Source organism: Brachionichthys hirsutus, chromosome 14 (assembly GCF_040956055.1).
Source record: "Brachionichthys hirsutus isolate HB-005 chromosome 14, CSIRO-AGI_Bhir_v1, whole genome shotgun sequence".
NCBI classification, from domain to species: Eukaryota; Metazoa; Chordata; class Actinopteri; order Lophiiformes; family Brachionichthyidae; genus Brachionichthys; species Brachionichthys hirsutus.
The window spans coordinates 5455847-5474043 of record NC_090910.1 but is presented as its reverse complement, the minus strand read 5'-3'; the positions used below and the strand labels follow the sequence as shown (position 1 = coordinate 5474043).

The 18197-nt window shown below is 49.8% G+C and overlaps 3 protein-coding genes across 3 annotated transcripts; 2 read left to right on the top strand and 1 right to left on the bottom strand.

Moving 5' to 3' along the window:
- The first annotated feature begins 10 nt into the window (after positions 1-10).
- On the top strand, positions 11-6599 carry rec8b (REC8 meiotic recombination protein b). Its single transcript, XM_068748092.1, has 18 exons — positions 11-66; positions 215-283; positions 516-658; positions 1760-1835; positions 1927-2038; positions 2274-2349; positions 2536-2603; positions 3189-3270; positions 3413-3464; positions 3678-3852; positions 4163-4297; positions 4436-4511; positions 4866-5020; positions 5292-5322; positions 5491-5566; positions 5642-5743; positions 5961-6067; positions 6187-6599. Exons 1-18 carry the CDS (start codon positions 11-13, stop codon positions 6276-6278), a joined length of 1683 nt encoding a protein of 560 aa, XP_068604193.1. The 3' UTR covers positions 6279-6599.
- Positions 6600-7466: 867 nt separating this feature from the next.
- Positions 7467-8200, top strand: si:ch211-196f5.2 (uncharacterized protein LOC556372 homolog). Its single transcript, XM_068747917.1, has 3 exons — positions 7467-7732; positions 7818-7917; positions 8024-8200. Exons 1-3 carry the CDS (start codon positions 7527-7529, stop codon positions 8192-8194), a joined length of 477 nt encoding a protein of 158 aa, XP_068604018.1. The 5' UTR covers positions 7467-7526; the 3' UTR covers positions 8195-8200.
- Positions 8201-8733: 533 nt separating this feature from the next.
- On the bottom strand, positions 8734-17678 carry ipo4 (importin 4). The gene is made up of 30 exons (XM_068747916.1): positions 17613-17678; positions 17316-17402; positions 17113-17192; positions 16953-16994; positions 16717-16846; positions 16350-16529; positions 16201-16266; positions 16015-16116; positions 15845-15928; positions 15409-15564; positions 15238-15291; positions 15044-15153; positions 14787-14895; positions 14493-14622; positions 14159-14272; positions 13518-13631; positions 13303-13426; positions 13007-13118; positions 12793-12923; positions 12632-12709; positions 12481-12538; positions 11804-11909; positions 11402-11595; positions 11249-11299; positions 11031-11156; positions 10668-10894; positions 10467-10599; positions 9679-9783; positions 9044-9113; positions 8734-8885 (listed from the first exon to the last, which is right to left on the bottom strand). The coding sequence occupies exons 1-30, from the start codon at positions 17676-17678 to the stop codon at positions 8755-8757; spliced, it is 3270 nt and encodes a 1089-aa protein (XP_068604017.1). The 3' UTR covers positions 8734-8754.
- Positions 17679-18197: the final 519 nt, after the last annotated feature.

The following is an 18197-nucleotide window of genomic DNA, read 5'->3' as shown; positions in this document are numbered from 1 at the left end:
AACAGCGAACATGTTTTACTACCCGCAGGTGCTTCATCGGCGCACTGGATGCTTTTCCACAATTTGGTGAGTTTTTAGAAGCTAGATCCTCAGTTTTGTATGCTTAAATTACACCTTAGTTAGATCCTAAAGCAATATATCTTTCACATCGTTATTAACTATCCTACAGATTTACGTTTATCTCTAAAATAGAAGATTGTGTTTTGTGTTTCAGGTTAGCCGCCACCAAGGGAATGAGGATTACTCGCAGGGAGTTGCTCAGGGTCAACGTCAAGCTAACATGGTAAGACTGTCTACAGATGGGCGGCTAATGTTAGCCTAGCCGTCTGTTCTAGTGACGTCACTCAGAGAGAAGCCTGAGAGATTACCTGTTTGGGTAATATATACTGTTTAAAACCACCAGCTACACACACACCTCACATCCCTCACCTATTTCCAAAGTACACGTGTGTGTTTTTGATGACTAGTTTTAGCGTGTGTACGTTGGTAAATACATGCGTATAATACATTTACAGCAGCGACATCATGGACTACCTGACCGCCCGAGTGCCCCCGCCCCAGCCCAGCCTCCCGAAGCCTCTGTTCTCCCTCTACCTGTCGTCCCAGCTGCAGTACGGCGTGGTTCTCGTCTTCCACAGGCAGTGCGGCTTCCTGCTGGGTGAGCGGCAGGCGTAGCGAGCAAAGGACGAACACAGCAGTCCCTCATTTTCAAAAAACAAGTGAAATCCGCAATGTAGTGATCTTTATTTTATTTTAATTATTATACATGTACATAAATGTTTTAAGGCTGTAAAACCCCTCACCACACACTTTATACACGTTTAACAGTCAGGCGTTAATCTAAATAGATTGTTTCAGTATTATAGAATGAAACCAAAGATCAGAACCTGTTTTCAGAACTAAATATAAATATATAGTACGTACAGTAAACGTTTTCCCGTTAATAATGTTAAGGCGTGCAGGTCGAGGAAAGAGCCGCTCGGAGTGCAGAAGAACTAATATTCTACTCGTGCTGTCTTTAGCCTCTCATGCTGCTTTATTGGATAGCTTAGCACAGCGGCGGCTACATGTATCAACAGGAAGAAACTAAACCTAAAGGGACGTGACGTTTATGCTCCTACAAAATAAAAGCCTCTTTTTACACAGAGAATGAGAGCGCTATAAAACAAACGCTTAACAAATAAACATGATAGCTTTTAGAAATAACGAATTTAATTTTAATGATCAACCTACGAGGCGTATTTCACAGTTCCTCCGACCGCGCCTTCGTCCTTGCAAAAAATAAAATCTGAAAAATTGCATTAAAACTCCGCGAAGTCGCGGAAGATGAACCGCATTATATCGAGGGACTACTGTACAACCAATAAAAGAAAGAAAACATGGAAATCTGCTGTTCAGGGATTCTCCTGGATGGAACGGTGGCATGTTATTTCATCCACACACGCTTTGTGCGTCCCGTTTCATCGGCGTGGCACGTTGGATTCTTCCCAGTTCCGTTAGAACGTGATTCACGCGCACTTCTGCGAATAGGGCGATGCCTTTACTGAGATTAAAGAGTCCAGACTAGCGTGGGATTACAATAAACCCAGAGATTACGCAGAAGAAATCACCATAATGGTGTAAAACATGCTGTGGTTCCCGGGTTTTCGTGTTCTTTCCTGTTTGGACGGACGTCAGCGCCGGCTCCATTACGTCTCTATTCTATTACAGACCTGGACTGACATGTGGCTTCTGCGTTCTTTTCATTTCCCGTTTCCAGAGGAGGTTCAGCAGACCATTGGCCGCCTGCTGCGCTTTAAGAACTGCACGCGCATCGACTTGGCTGAGGGTGACAGGTGTGCGCACGCGCACGTGCGCACGCACGCACGCACACGCGACCTGACGGTCTTGCCGATATCCTGCGCTAACGGCGTCTTTCTGGCGCAGGCTGGCTGCGGCTTTGGAGGTCCCCGACAACATGTGCGCGCTGGAGGAGGCGGAGGGAGCTCAGGACCCGTTCTTCGGCTCCATGACGCCCGGCCCCCGTGACCCGCAGCAGGTATCGCGTTGTTCCCGGTTAAATATAATCGGTACGGCTTCCCGTCCGACGTGACGTGCGCGCGGCGTGCTCAGAGGAAGCAGATCTCAGTCGGTAGCCTCTCCTTTACGCCGTGGTTTAAATCCTCTCCTTCAGAAAGGCCGATAAACTAAGACAGACATTATTTAAACCTTGAGACGAAAGCACGCCGGGGTCCAAAAGGAAACCGTAACATCGTTGTAATGTGCATTTCCAGCCCGCGCCGGCGATCGAAGAGGCGAGTTCACAGCGCTCCCTGCTGCCCAGCGGCCGAAGCGCACCTGAGGAGCAAGGTGAGGTGGATGTTTAAACAGCACAAGGGGTTAATGGCGTCAAACGTCGCTTTTAAATCCTGTGTTTTCATGAATCCTGCTTTATCCCGAGTCGAGGGCGTGTCGTTGTGCAGGATGCTCTTCTTCCTCTTCCTCTTCCTCTTCCTCTTCCTCTTGTTCCTGACTCCTCCCTCTGTGCTCCACCAGGTTTCCAGTCGCCTCCGGCTGCCATCACCCTGAGAGACAAGGAGCAGCTGCTCCTCCCCGCTGCTGAGGTAAACCCCGTTGGTCTCCTGGTGGGTCGCCGAGACCACCGCAGCTCGAGTTCAGGTCCTTGTCCTGGTTTAACCCAGCGGCTCCCCTCGCCCCCCCCCCCCCCCCCCCGTGTTTTAAGTCTGGCTCCTGGTTTGTCTTTTAAATTAAGTTTTCTTTTTCTCTTCCTCCTCACTTAGCAAAGAAGCTCTCCAAAGACGTTTTGTTTGTTTGTTTGTTTGTTTTTATTAATTTTCGATTAGTTTTTAAGTGACGTATCACGTGCCCAAGGAAATTCACGTCGGTCGTTTTTCAAAATAAAACACCTTTTACACGCTAATAATCGATACAACGGTAATTGTATAAATTAGTTCTTCTTTCTGTGCGGCCCGGTAACAAAGCCTCACGGCCCGGTACCGGTTGGGGCCCGGTAACAAAGCCTCACGGACCGGTACCGCTGGTTAAACCGCTTGTGTGTCGATCGCACGCGTTGAACTAGCAAACGCAGAAAGGTTCTGTCGTCTCGTCGGTGTAGTTTTTTTGTCGTCTTCCTTCCTTCTGTTCGTCGCCCATTCCTCCATTATTTCGTCTCCCTCTTTCTCTGCCAGCAATTCGAAGGCGATGACCTCGCCGAAGCCACCGCCAGAGAGATTGAGTTGTTGCTGGACCAGCCGGACCATTTCGGGAGAGGTGTGTGTTTCTGGGAACTACGCCTTCAACAGGAGGCAACAGGAACTACATTTAGCAACAAGAGTTGCACCTTGACAAGCCTTTTATTTGCCTTTCATTGTGTTTTGACTCCAACTCGTTTTCATTTGCTCGTTTTAAACAGATGTGGGCGACAAGACCGGCGGTCTGGACAGAGGCTCCGCCTCCATCGACCAGTGAGACCAATGTCTTTCCATCTAGCACAGCAGCTACACGACTCGAACGAGCATCTCCGGGGCAACGAGGACATGCGATGTTTATTACTGCGTATTAGTACCGACGAACGACATGTCCTGCAGTACTAAGGAAGGCCTGATACTGCGTGTCTGAGTCAGGCCCGCGATGGCGCCCGTTTGCTGTGGGTTGAAACGCATCATCGGTGTCCCCAGGCTGAAGGACACGCACGGTGCGTATCTGCTGGACGGAGAGACACGTCAGCCTGGCGAGCGTCCTCCAGAGTCCATTGGCCGAGAGACGACGCCGACACAGGTTCCCATGCCAACGCCGCCCTCTGGGGCATCTGGGAAAGAGGGAGACGGGGCCACAGGAAGTCTCTTTGAGGAGGTGAGACGTCCTCAGATGTCGAGTTTTGTTTTGCGTAGGAAGAAATTAAAGATTAGACGCACCTGTGACCGCCTTGCTGTGAGGCAACAGCACTAACCGCTGCGCCACCCATAGCCAAAGTTAATCCGTCTTAATTTCTACTCCACATTTGGGGGACATTCTGGGGTCGGAACATTTACCCAGCAGCTGCTGGTCCGTAGAGTCTTCTCCTCAGGCCCTGTTGGATTAAGCCGCCTCCCCCAAATTGGATTAAGCCGCCTCCCCCTGTCCGTCCCTCGGCGTCTCAAGCTGCGTCTCTCTCCGTGTCCAGGTGGACGTCGCTCCTCGTAGGAGGCCTGCCGGAGGTCGCCGGCGTCAGCTGGTCTTCGCCGACCCCGAGATGCAGATTTCTGACGGAGCCATGACGGAACAGATCAGAAACCCGCTGGCTGAAACGCTAGACCTGGTACGGAAACCCAATGTGTGGCTGATGGGGGGGGGGGGGGTCACTTTGAGACCCCCCCCCCCCCCCCTTGTAACTATACACACACAGAATCCTGTTTGAACCCGCACCATCCGGCTGACATTTTGTTTTTCCCCTCAGTCCGCAGTGTTGGTGGACTTGCCCCCCGAGGCGAAGCGTGCCGCTCCTGCTCAGCTCTTCAGCGCCCCCTGTGGACGTCAGTGCCAAATGCAACGCTTCACACGTGACCGCTGCAGCCATTTAATAGCTTTCAGAATGATAAAATGTCATTAAGAATCACGCAAGATGGAACACAAAAAGAGGAACGACACTAAACCAACGCGGAATTAGTAAAACTCAGTCATAAAATCTAAATAAAAATGTACAATTACTGAGACCAAGGACAAAAGCGTTTAAAGGAATCTCAACCTGCAACCTCTGGGTCTCTTTAAATCCCAGAGAGTATCAATTATTATATTACATTATAAATCAACCCTGAAGGGCCACGGAAACGTTTTAGTATTGATCAGTAGCATTAAACACTAAATGTTTAATTCCCCCCCCCCCACAGCACTGCTCCATGCGGACCTCCTGTCATTGTGGAAGCAGCATGCCTTGCTCACCAGCTTGTGGAAGGGGAACGATGAGGAGTCGACAGGGGAGGAGGAGCAGGACAGAGAGATACTGAGGACGGAGGGAAACGGGAGACTCTCAAGCTTGAGGGAGGTGTGTGCGTGCGTGTGTGTGTGTGTGTGTGTCTGTGTGCGTGCGTGCGTGTGTGTGTGTGTGTGTGCGTGCGTGTGTGTGTGTGTGCGTGTGTGTGTGTGTGTGTGTGTGAAGGAGTTTCTTTATATTTAATGATCCAAAGAACTGAACTGGAATTATTATAAAGGAAATCGATGAACCTGAAGAGAGAAAATTCAGGTTATTCCATGAAGCCCCTCCTCTCACGCATTCTCTCTCTCTCTCTCTCTCTCTCTCCCTCTCTCTCTCTCAGATATCCATTGAGTCAGGACTGCAGGGCTCATGTAAGACTCCTCTGTCCCACACATTCTATTCAGATCAGGTTTTGTTGTCTAACAACGAGATGACGCAGCCAATCACATGCGTGCGTGTGTGTCTGTGTCTGTGTGTGTCTGTGTCTGTGTGTGTCTGTGTCTGTGCGTGTGCGTGTGCGTGTGTGTGTGTTTGAACAGCTGCGGTGGACGCGATGCTGGAAACGTCCAAAGAGGACAGATCAATAAGCGACGTGATCACTCCCGTCAGCAGATGGTGAGTGTCAAACTGCACTCGGAGTGTCTCGGCAGCCCGACGGAGGCGATTCAGGAGGCCGGCGTGTTTCCGCAGGTCCCCCCGGGAGGAGGCCCGCCCACCGATGGAGGCCATCGTGGAGGAGAACATCCAGATGCCCGAGGCTCAGGCTGAGGCAGAGAGCGGGAGCATGAAGAGGTAATTCCTGCAGCACGCCGCGGCCGTGGGCGGAGCTTCTGCTGCGTAACGCTGTCATAGGTCGGAAAACATTAAGACCTGGAGACACGGGTCACTGAGAGCGCTTGAATTTATATATTTGTAGAACACCATTACTAGAAGTTATTATTATTATTATACGCTCTAAACTATTTTCCAGTCTGCATAAATGTTTCTTTTTACCCTGTTTTATTTCCAGCTGGATCGCCTTGTGCCTGCAGAGGTTTGGAGAGGTGACCTTTGGCTCTCTGGTGCCCCCAGAGGCCAGCCGCAGCATTGCAGCTCACACACTTTGCAAGCTGCTGGGTGAGGAAACGTTCTTCTGACTTTGGAGCTTTGAAAGACGCGGCTCCATCCAATGAAAACGCACGATCAACCTTCACACACTGCAGGATCGTTTGATCCTATTAATGCTTCATCCTCAGAGCTGCTTTCTGCAGGAGAGGCGACTGCGCAGCAGGCCGGACCCTACGGCGACATCGCCGTACGCCCCGCGGCGCTCCGGGGGGCGGCCTGAACATTCACGCGCGTCGTTACCCGCCCGGTTCCGGATGACGACTGGGTTTGGATCATTGTGATGTTTGCAGTTACACAAGATCTAATCCAAGACTAATGGAAGTTACTCGTTTTTATACGGGTGGAATACTGAACCACGTTAATAATTCAGTCGACTTTTTAGCATTCATGCGCTTGTATTGAATACATTTTCCCACCCATGTTGTTACTCGGGTTTTAAAGAGTGTTTTGTGTGGATTTTTACACTTTAATGAGATTGTTTTTTGTATCGGCTGCATGAAATATTAGCCCTTTTACCTATTTGGAACTTTTAATAAACTTTTACAACTAAAACAGTGTTTTATTGCCTCGGTATGATTACCTGCATACAGATACAAACCCAATCCATGGAGAGGGTGATTACTGCTGTAATCAATGAGGGGGGGGGCGTTAATTACTGATCTTGTTAAATGTTGAATACTTCAGTTTTGTCACTTGAGAAATTAATTGTTCTCGTGCCTTTACTTTGTTACTGATTGAATAGAATTAAAAGTTAAGAGGGAACTAAAGGTTGTTCTTTCCACATGACATAAATTACCAAAGAAATTTAACACGACAGCTTGATTTGATATTCCTCAAATGTAGTTTTATTGCAAGGTTAAAAACTAACAGAAAATCCGTTATGTGCCGTTATGTCCTCCCTTTGGCTTCATACATTCCCGAGTCCTGACATCATCCGTCCCTCCACAGCAACGCCGTCTCCATGACACCAGTCATTGTGAAAACACTCGAGGAATGTTCAGGACAACACGCTGCACCTGAACTGACCTCTCCACCGCCCGTCACACAACCACGTTTGTACATTTTATAATACAGGCATCAGCTATAGGTCCTAAAGCGGTCGGTCATCTACAGCCTGACAAACCAGGCACCATCCATCACCCCAGACAGTCTAATAAACCTCGCACCCGAGTGGCACATAGCGCGCGCACACACACACGCACACACACACACCCCCCCCCCCCCAACGGCTTATAACAGCCGGGGGGCAGCGACCAAGCCTGAATGCATCAGAGACGCTGCCCTTCATCAGAGACAAAGCTCTGGCTGACGACGGACGAGGAGCGTGGATCCAACGGAAGCTAAAAGAGGTTCCGTTAGAGAGCATCAGTCCCAGAGATAAAGGGGGGGGCGGGGGGGTACTCGTCACGGTCTGCTTCAAGATACTCGTCGGCAGGTCAAGCTGGCAGCGGACAAAACAAACTACTCGATGGAGGGGGGCGTGGAGCAGGCCGGCAGCGTACGGGACGGCCCAGGAAGCATGGACTCCTCCGGACCACACTGCAAGGTAGTGAGAGTGGAGCTGGGGTGGGAGCTCCCCATGTCGGTCACCCTGCCCCTCCAGACGCATCCCGACCCGGCCCAGCAGTCATTCCCCTTCCTCCACGAGACACTTGCCGGCCTGGACATCCAAGAGTGAGTCCGTCTCAACACGAGGGACCTGAAAACAGCCATGTTTACCGACGGGTGTGTGTGTGTGTGTGTGTGTGACTGCGTCCAGGTCTGAGGTGAAGGAGAGGGTGGTCTGGGTCGACACCAAGAAGACCCGGGTTAAGAACCGGGCAGGGAAGCTGAAGGAGAAGGAGAGCACCATACTAGAGGTATGAAGCAACGAAACGCCTCGAGTTCAGGTTCGACCCTTGACCCTTGTTGAAGAGACAGACGGACGTCTGGGGGGGGACAGATGCTAAATGTCTCCCCTTGTAGGTGCGAGTGAAAGCCCAGAGGCCCGGGGAGAAACGGCTCCAGGAGGTGATGTACAGCGCCGAGTCGCACACGGACCGCTCCTGCTGCCGCACAGGAATGAACATCCTGCCCTGGAGACACTCCACAGGTCTGGAATCAGTTTGCGTAACTTCCCACCCGAGAAGCTTTTAAGGCGACTCGCGTCGTGTCTTCAGTTCTCAGAGTCGGATTCAGGCTCGAGGTGTGTAACGTACTGTTCCCATAGCTGCTACGAAGGCGTGGCATTTGTCCTTTTGCATCGCCATTAGCTCATGATGAGACTACGGTTTGTGTGGTCTCTGTATTTTAAAGATAAAGGACCAACACAAGTGCAGCTGATCGTGGGCTCGCTGAGGAATCCGGGCTCTGAACGGTCTCAGTGAGATAAACAGCCAAACAAAAGGACGCCTCTTAGTAAACAACAGACAAACCAACAGCCCCCTATCCAACACTGGGAGTGAGAACTTTAATTTATCCGACTTAAACAATGTGGCAGAGTCACCGGAATGAAAACGCACGGCAACACCCAAACTCTTAAAATAATAAAAGGTGAACGGCGCATGCCAAACAGGAAATAACGTAAAAGTGGGACCGCAACGACTGAACGTGATGCTGCATCTCGATCCATTTGAGGGCAAAGGTCAAATGACTGGCGTAAAATAATTTCCGGCTGAATAGCGGAAGGTGTGCGTGCACGTACGCGTGCGTCAGAGCTACGCAGCAGACATGGCGACGCTCAGCGCGGCTTGCTGCTCCGCAGGGAGCGACGCCACAGCTGCTTGGAAGTCTGCAGGCTGCTGTTGAGCAAACCGCGTCATCAGCATGGACAAAGCGTTCTGGGTCTCTGTGGACAAAAGACGCGAGAAGAATTTAGGAATGACAGGAAGACACTGAAGGAAAACGGCAAACAACGGTCCAACGGACTGTAGCAAGCAGGGGCTCAGCCAGGACCGGTATTGATCCTTTAGTGTTCAGTCTAGTTATCAAACATGAAATATTCACCTTGATCCACATCCTTGTTGCCAAGGACGCAAGTGGAAGCTGCAACTATGGGCTTCATGAGTTTCACAATCTGAAAGAAATAAAGTCAGAAATAAATAATACAATACTGTTATACAAAACGCACAATGTGAATGACTGAAACATGGACATCTCTCTAAGTTCTAAAGTTTAAATACCCTGCGTGAATGCAGAATGTTTTAACACTGTACAAGATTAAATGTATATTAAAATATTGATCAACGGCCTCCTCTTGGTCCTGCTTGTGTTCGTCTCTGTTCTACATGTCAGGGATCGTTGCTACAGTTTCAGGATGGACGGCTGACATTTTCTTAACTGCACATGAACAAAGATTTTATTTTGTGGGTAATATACCAAACTATAACTGCTGGGAGGATCCATGATTAAAGAGTTGGATCTAACTGAAGGTAAGTCTAGTGAAAGACATTTGTAACTAGAGAAGCACTCAGAGCGCAGACCTCCGCCAAGCAGCTCATTGACTTTTCAAGTTTATCGACAAGAAGTGGACAGAGTGCGCTTAAAGATCTCTACAAAAGGAGATGCAAGATCAAATACACATTCCCTCTCCTACAATTCTACATATATATATATATATATAGATGGTATTTGTACTGTACCAGAGCAGGACTATTTGTGTGCAGCATAGCCAGGCAGTTGAACACCGTCTTGTTCTCCTCCATGTCTTTTTTGAGGGGGAGATGAGCCACCAGCGCAGGAACAACCTGTCAGAGAACACATCGGGTGATCTGGCTGAACGACACGGAACATCCGTCTCAAAACTCCCGGTTTGGGAGCGCTAAAGTTCACTAGTGAGGAGCGCTAAAGTTCACTAGCGAGAAGCGGTAGAGTTCACTAGCGAGGAGCGGTAGAGTTCACTAGCGAGGAGCGGTAAAGATCACTAGCGAGGAGCGCTAAAGATCACTAGTGAGGAGCGCTAAAGTTCACTAGCGAGGAGCGCTAAAGATCACTAGCGAGGAGCGCTAAAGATCACTAGTGAGGAGCGGTAAAGTTCACTAGCGAGGAGCGGTAAAGTTCACTAGTGAGGAGCGGTAAAGTTCACTAGCGAGGAGCGCTAAAGTTCACTAGTGAGGAGCGGTAAAGTTCACTAGCGAGGAGCGGTAAAGTTCACTAGTGAGGAGCGGTAAAGTTCACTAGCGAGGAGCGCTAAAGATCACTAGCGAGGAGCGCTAAAGATCACTAGTGAGGAGCGGTAAAGTTCACTAGCGAGGAGCGGTAAAGTTCACTAGCGAGGAGCGGTAAAGTTCACTAGCGAGGAGCGCTAAAGTTCACTAGCGAGGAGCGGTAAAGTTCACTAGTGAGGAGCGGTAAAGATCACTAGTGAGGAGCGCTAAAGTTCACTAGCGAGGAGCGATAAAGTTCACTAGTGAGGAGCGGTACAGGATACCTGCTCCAGAGGTACGGCATCCACGTTACTCATGATCATCCTGCAGAGGGCAGCGCACAGATTGTCGATCACTAAGAGGTCCGACTCCTTGGTGAGCAGGTTGGAGAACACGGCGAGCATCATGGGATAGTGTCTGGACGAGGCTTCGTTGAGGAACGGCTGCCGTTTGTGTAAACGAGAGGCAGAAAGAGGAAAGGATACGACACAACGCCGGGTCCGGCCGCCTCCGCCAGGCATCCCATTCCAAACACGCTGTTGTTGCGAACTTCCGGATCGCCGTCCCTCATTCCCGCTACAAGCACGGGAAGCAAGCGATCGGACAGCCGGCCGGCCACGCCCCTGCCGCCGGCCACGCCCACCAGGGCGTGCAGGACTTCTCCGATGGTTCCCAAGGAGAAGGATCGCTCCGCCACAGTGCATGAGGACTTCTACTGGAAGACAGAGACATTGTGATGTCCTCTCGTCCTTTAATCAGGGTCGTCGTTGGTAGCCAAGTCGGTGCAAAGACCTGCAGTTACACCTTTCTACCTCCAGTCGGCTGTTTTTTTTTTGCAGCAGGCTCACCGCTTTGCTCATGATGAGAGGCAGCAGGTCACTGAGGAAAGGGGCGGAGCTGTCCCCCGGCACAGAGGAGGTCAGGAGGGGGATTCCTTCCCCGGCGATCTCCAGGAGCATGGAGTCGTACTCCGCCTGCACCAGAGAGCGCCTCCACAGTAAGTAGCAACCCGTATATGCAGACGGGCTTTTAACGTTCATGACCGTGCTGCAGGAACACAGCAAACCTGCTGGTCTTCATCGTCGGCTTCATCCCCGCCATCGCCCTGACACGCAGTCTGAATAGAGGGAAAACGGCGCCACAGGGTCAGCGCGGAAAACCTCCGGGAGGTAACCGTCACGCGTCTGAAATTATTCCTCGTCGGCCTCCTCTCCCTCACCTTCTTCTTGAGCACGTCCCGGATGGCATGGCTGACCTCCTTCAGGCGGGACGGGCTTCGGAAGGCCTGCTCCTTGCAGGACTTGATGACGCCGTTCATGGTTTCCAGGACGCCCATGACGACGAGGCGCTCGTGCTCTTTGCGCACCGCTTCCACAAAACAAGGGAGCACCACGTCCAGCAGCTTCTGGAGGGCTGATCGGGGGGGGGGGGGGGGGGGAGATAAAGATCAATGAGAGATAACTGTGGGTTAACAACGGTGATGGCGGTCGCTGTTGACCTCTAATCCGGTCAAGAAAGAACCCATCTCTGTATCCCGTCTTGTTTTTTTTTTTGACGTTCTTTGATAACCCCCACTTCCTAAACGAACGACCCGAGGCGCTCCTGAAAGCAGAGGCCGTACCCCGGTGGTTGGCCTCCGACGGATCCTCCATCCACACTTTATGCTGAGCTCGACAGAACTGGCCCATGGCTCCAAACACCGCCTTGCGGACGTCGTCGTGGGGATACTGAGGACACACACAAGAATAATGTCAACCGCAGCCAAACACGCCGTCCTAAAGGTCAGGAATAGAGGACCCGTCCGGTTCAGTTGAGCTCCGGAGGAAAAACGTTTCTCCTAAATCTGAGGAGTAATGTGTGTGCTCTGTGTGTACTCTGTAGTTCGAATCAAAGACCTCACCAGTATTCATCCGACAAACAGGACTTTACATGGGGCTTCGGCGGACTCTAGAAGGGCCGACCCAGAACTACACACACGCACTATTCAGGTCCCCCCGTTGCTTCCAGCTCCACAAATACACAGAGCAACATGGAACTAAGAAATGACCTCCAAATGACCTCTAAATGACCTCTAAACGACAAAGCATGTCCGTTTGCAGCAGAAAAAAAAACAGTCTCTCCATTATTTTATTGTCCGTTTGTCACGATTTACCGAGTATCTTTCGACCGTACCGTCGCCAGAAGAATTTCTAACTGAAGAAAACGGTGAAATGAGAAAAGCACTTAAAATGAAAGCCCGTCGGCCGCAGCGAGGAGCCATGAAGGCCGTCTCTGCACGGCGACACGACAGTGACTTACATCCTTCATGTCATAAACCTGCTGGAAGCTGGACTCCAGGAAGGGCTGGAAGGCAACGCTGTCAGGGGAGGAGGGACACGGGACAGAGTTAAATATCCCCGGGTGTGTGTGTGTGTGTGTGTGTGTGTGCAGATGCATAGATACCCGTTACCCTGTGCTGAAGGCAATCTCTCCCAGAGCTTCGCAGGCATCCTCCTTCTCGTCGATGTAGGCGTTCTCCACGCTGAACCTGAGAGACGGACACACTTAGCATCGCGTGACGCGACGGCTCGACAGCTCGGGCGTGGAAACGCAAAGCGACGCGAACGCTACCCTGCGACATCCTGAAAATCTAACTCGGTCTCATCTTCGAGGGTGTCGTCCTCATCCTTCTCTTCTCCGCTGTCATCATCATCATCATCATCATCCACCAGGACGAAGGTCTTGTCCTCGGCAAGGTGTGCCTGACGAGACGAGAGAGTGGGCGAGAAGCGACGCTCGATATTTTCACTCGGCTGCAGGCTGCACTGCGGCGTCTATTTCATACCATGATGCCGTCCCTGGACTTGAGGGCGAGGAGCATGACCGTCGTAATGGCCGTGAGGTGAGGCGTCAGGCAGCCCGGGCTCACCGTGGACACAGCCGAGTAGAGGCTGTACCTGCCAGAGGGACGACAGTTCTGGATCTCTTCTGGGTCGTCACCGAAACGGAGGTTTTAAAATGTACTAAACCATCTATTGTGCCGTGTGACAAAACAATTTTTTTCTTTTTTTTTTAATGTAGTCGCATCTGTTAATAGTGAATCAGCAGTACCAGAATAGTTTGCGTGTTTGCGTCACATACGTGCAGCGTCTCAAGTCGGGGTCATCGATGGCGTCGGTCAGGTTGAGGCCCAGCTGAACACACTCTGCAGCGAGAGGGCTGAAGACATCCTTTCCGACGGTACGGGCCAGCACAGAGAGCGTTTCTAGCAGCAAACATGGAGGTAGGGTTGTTGGTTTTATTCTAAATGCACAAACATCACTATTGCTTCTTTTGCTTCTCTGTTGTTTTCCTACCCAAGGACTGAATTTGCAGGGACCTCATTTCCTCTGTGGTGGTATTCAAGAAGCCTTTCAGGCTCTCAATGACCGGAGGGAAGTAGGGCTCCAGTAGCTCCTTGGCAGCGTTAGCTGTTGGGACAGGGATTCACAAAAGGCCTTCAGACAGTCCGTTTTGATCCCAACAGTAAAAATAAGAAATAAAACGCCTTCAAGATTCAAGATACTTTATCATTATGCGAACATAATAAAATCGTGAGTACCAGAATAACCCAAATTTTGTCTCAAACCCCTTCAGACATATTTTGTTTTGCATGAAAGTATAAGCGCTGCCTTTTATCTCAAACACTGATTACAAATTACAATACAGTAATACCTCGACATACGAGCGTGCCTGCGAGCGATATTCTGCTTTGAGATGCGAGTATAAATGAGATACTGTTAGCGTTAGCTTCAGTCTCAAAGGTAAAATTCATATTAAAACCACATTTATATTACAGTAATACTGTATATTATTTTGTGTGTCTGTATATATATATATATATATATATAAATGTATTTGACATGCGAGGGATTTGCGTTACGAGCTCGGTCCAGGAACGAATTCTACTCGTACGTCCAGGTATTACTGTATTACGCTTTCGGACAAATCTTCTCACCTATGGCACCGATGGCAGAAACCCCAAGCTCTTTTATCTTAAGATTTTCACTGTTGGAAAGGGAAAACAGCATCGTCTCCATCAGGGTGGGCAAGTAGGGCTCAATATCAGCTCCTGTTCAGAAACGGAAGGATAAATAATTAAAATACTACATTTTTTTTTTTCTGTTGCAAAAACTAGCTAAGCTAAATATTATGTGATGGGGTTTTTAAAAGCATCTCAAAACCTCAGACGAACTTGAAGTTTTGTGTCGATTGTTGATCTTTTTTTTTTTTTTACCGGTTCAAAGAAAATAAAAGAACTCTTAAACTTGAAACTTTTTTTTTTTGCTAACCTAAATTCTCCATAAAGTTCTCCAGGGCGTAAAAGACCTTGGTAATATGGCCAATCATGGCCTTGTCCAGGGACGACAGGTAACCAAGCAGCAAAGGCATCAAATCGCTGCAGTACTTGCTCACGTCCGGCTGGGAGGAAGAAGGAGAAGACGAAAGGAAACCACAGAAATAACTTTGTACGGGTCAACTCGTAAAACTAGATTCCATACGCCAAGAGAGAAGAGACATTGTTTTGTAAATGTAATCGCTCACTCCGATGATGCATTCTGAAAGTTACTTGTGTATTGACTCACCTGTAAATGCTCAGAGAACTGCCCCAGGGCAAAGAGGGCAGCACTGCGCACCACTCGGTTAACATCTGAAAGGCTCTGGCACACCGTCTGCAGCACGGATGAGAGCATCCTAACAGACAGAAACAGACAAATGTCGGCAAACAAAAACACGATCATTGTAATTTGAGTCATTTGAGTTAAATGAATGTCAAGGTATTACAGTATATAATACATAAAAAAAACACAGAGGGAACGTTGCCATGTCAGCAGGTACATACTTGGTGCGCATGTGATCAGCACATCCTTCAGCCAGGACAGCCAGACACATGAGACCCCCCTTCTTCTGATAAGGGTTATCGCTGGCGAGGCAGGCCTGGGCGAGGGGCATCTGTGAGAATGCAAAGAAACAATCACGCCAGAGAAAGACACGCCAGCCGCAGCTCGCCGTGACGGTGACGTCTGAGCAACTTACTATTTGTTGGAACAGCTTCTCCGGAGGCATGTGAAGAGCCATCGTGTCGATTATCTGGAAAAGCAAAAAAAAAAACAAAAAAAACAAATTGCAACGGGAAGTGAGTCAGATAAAGTTGTTTGTTTGTCATGCAGAAGAAGAACACATTCTATATTTAACGCCAACAACCACCTGAGCAGCACCATGCTTGGGGCTGTTGTTCTCCGAGCCGTCTGCGTCATGATCCTCCTCGTCCTCCGGGTCCTGCCGACCCGGCGGAGGAGCTGCAACCAGCACAGGGAAAATGGCCTCCAAGATGGGGCTCAGCAGCTTCTGCTTCAGCACCGCCTACCGAGCACAGGACCGACTCGGTCACCGTATCAACACGAAAAGCATTTTAATTCTCCCCCAGATAGTTTCATTTACATTCAATAAAAAATTGAATGACGTAAAATCCTTTGTCCTCATGTTCTATAATATTTGACACGATGGAATCGATCTTAATTAATAATTGAGCTGCCATCTCCTCCAATCTGATGAACACTTTTCTCTTCCTGCACGTCCGTGAAGACGAAGACGAGGGCTTAGCGACGCGTCGCGGGTCGTTCGTTCGGAGCAGCCGGCGTACCTTGCTCTTCAGCTTGACGAGGAAGGCGACACAAGACAGCGCCTTCACGCGCAGCGAGTCGGTCAGAGCGCCGTCGCCGCCCACCTGACAGGAACATCGACGACGAGCAAATATTAGTTCCCCGTGGATGGACAAAAAAAAAAAGACATTTTCAGACACTCAGCCTCCACCTCCAAGCAGAAGAGGACAATGGCCGCCACATGCGGGCCGATGATGGACATCTCACTCTCCATGAGTTCATTCAGAACCTCCATGGCCTTGCTGGCTTGGTCCTACACAAAAAACAAAAAGGTTAAATATACTTAGACACAATTAACCGAGACACGGCCGCACGTATCTCATGTGTTCCAATCTACCTCGTCGGCCTTGATGAGGAGCTTCAGAGCCACGATCAGGCTCGGCAGGATTGAACGCATTTGGTTCTGGAAGACAGGAAGACATCAGCGAGCTGTCCCCCATGTTGTCCCTGTCAAATAGGGAGAGTCCAGCGGTAAGGCCGTCTCACCAACTCCTCCGAGCCGGTGAAGGCCGTGATGGCGCTGAGGCTGAGGACGCAGTAGTACAACGCCGTTGGGCTGCTGCGGTCCTGCAGCACGGAACCGAACAGCTGCAGCAGCTGCTTGTAGTGAGGCCTGAAAGGCTCGGGGTTCGATTCGATCACCTTGTTGAGCAGCAGAAGGCCAACCTGAAAACGAAGCCGCGCAACACAATATAACCCAGAAACAACTGTAGGAAGCCGCGATCACCAAATTAAATAAAGTTTAAACCCCCGGTAATGGTGGCATTCACGCAGGCAGGATAATAATTCATCTCTCGCCACAGTTTGTGGTCGTTTCTTTTCTCCTAGCGCCAAGCGACTGAGCGTTTGCTACCTGTCTGTCGTGGGGGTCGCTGCTCTTGGTGGACTCGTTGAGGAGCTGCAGGAGGGCAGGCCAGCGGTCCGGGGCCTCGTGTTTCACCATCACGGCACACAGCTGGGAGAGCGAGTGCTGGACGGAGTGTCTGAAAGGTAAAGGTGCAGCAGCTCAGGCTCACGGAGACGTGACCCCTCACAAATATGCATGGCCTGACTATTGAGCACACACACACGCATAAAGGTGCAGCTTACTCCGCTTCCTGCATGAAGGCCCGCAGCACCACTGCCTTGAGGCTGCGTGATCGAAGGCAAAGACGATTAAACCGATGCTTTAATTTCGAAACGGATCAATAAAATAATTAATAAATGAAGCACTGGATGAATGAATGAATGAATAAATGAATGAATGAACCTCTCTCTGTCACCGGGGCTGATCTTCTTCCAGTGTTTCTTCACCCTCATTCTCAGCATCACAGCAGCAGACTGTCGAATCTAAGAGATTTAAAATAAAATCAGACAGGACTTAGTGACGCAATCGATACATTAGCACGTGTTAAATCGATCAATTCCACAGTCAGCGGCTCTCACGCACACAATACCTCACGCACGCAATACCTGCGGGTTCGGGGAGCCGCTCATCACAGCACAAAGGGCCGGGATGATGGCCGGATCCTGGAAAAGCTGCTTCAGGCGGGTCGTGGCCTGAAAAGAGGGAAAGATGAAAGAGATCTCCTCGATTGTTCATTTATTATTATTAACTTTTACGTTTCATTTAGCTGCTGCTGCTCACTGGACAGCGAAATAAGCAAGTCACGTGGTCCGACAATCAGCAAACCAATAAGCTAATAGCTACACATTACACGCCTGTCTCAACGCTAGCATGAATAAAGTTTTTTTTGCTTTTAGCATTACCTGCTGAATAACGGCGTTGTCCGGCTGCGACAGCTGTGAGAGAATCTGCTCCAGCTCCTCCGTCATCTTGCCAGAATAAAAAGGCGGAACCTCCGGTAAGTTTTATATTTATTAAACTTAACTTAAACTTCCCCTCCCGAGTATGCTAACGCGTGTCAGATAGGCGAACAAAACAACGGCGGTCGCTTTTCTCTACGAGCTAGCAAAGTTTGACGTGAAAGTTCACCCCCCAAAAGTCGAATACAAATATATACATATACATATATATATATATATGAAGTTTATCTTTGGCATCGGTCACCACCATGCGGGTCAGAACCAGAACCGGCCAACAGCGCCATGTGAGCGGCGTTAAAGGGACCTGCTGCTGTCAGTGATCGCAGCCCCGTGGCATCAAACAGCGACCCCTGGCGGGGAGGAGGCCGCACTGCAGCCACCTGGCACCCTGAACGCGTCACTCCAGCTGCTGCAGTCAGCGCGCCTCAATGCAACTAACGCCACAGAAGCGTTGCGATAATCCGTCATTAAAGCCTTCATTTAAGTGTTTACTGAAACTATTTAAAGAATGTTGCAAAAAGGTTTTTG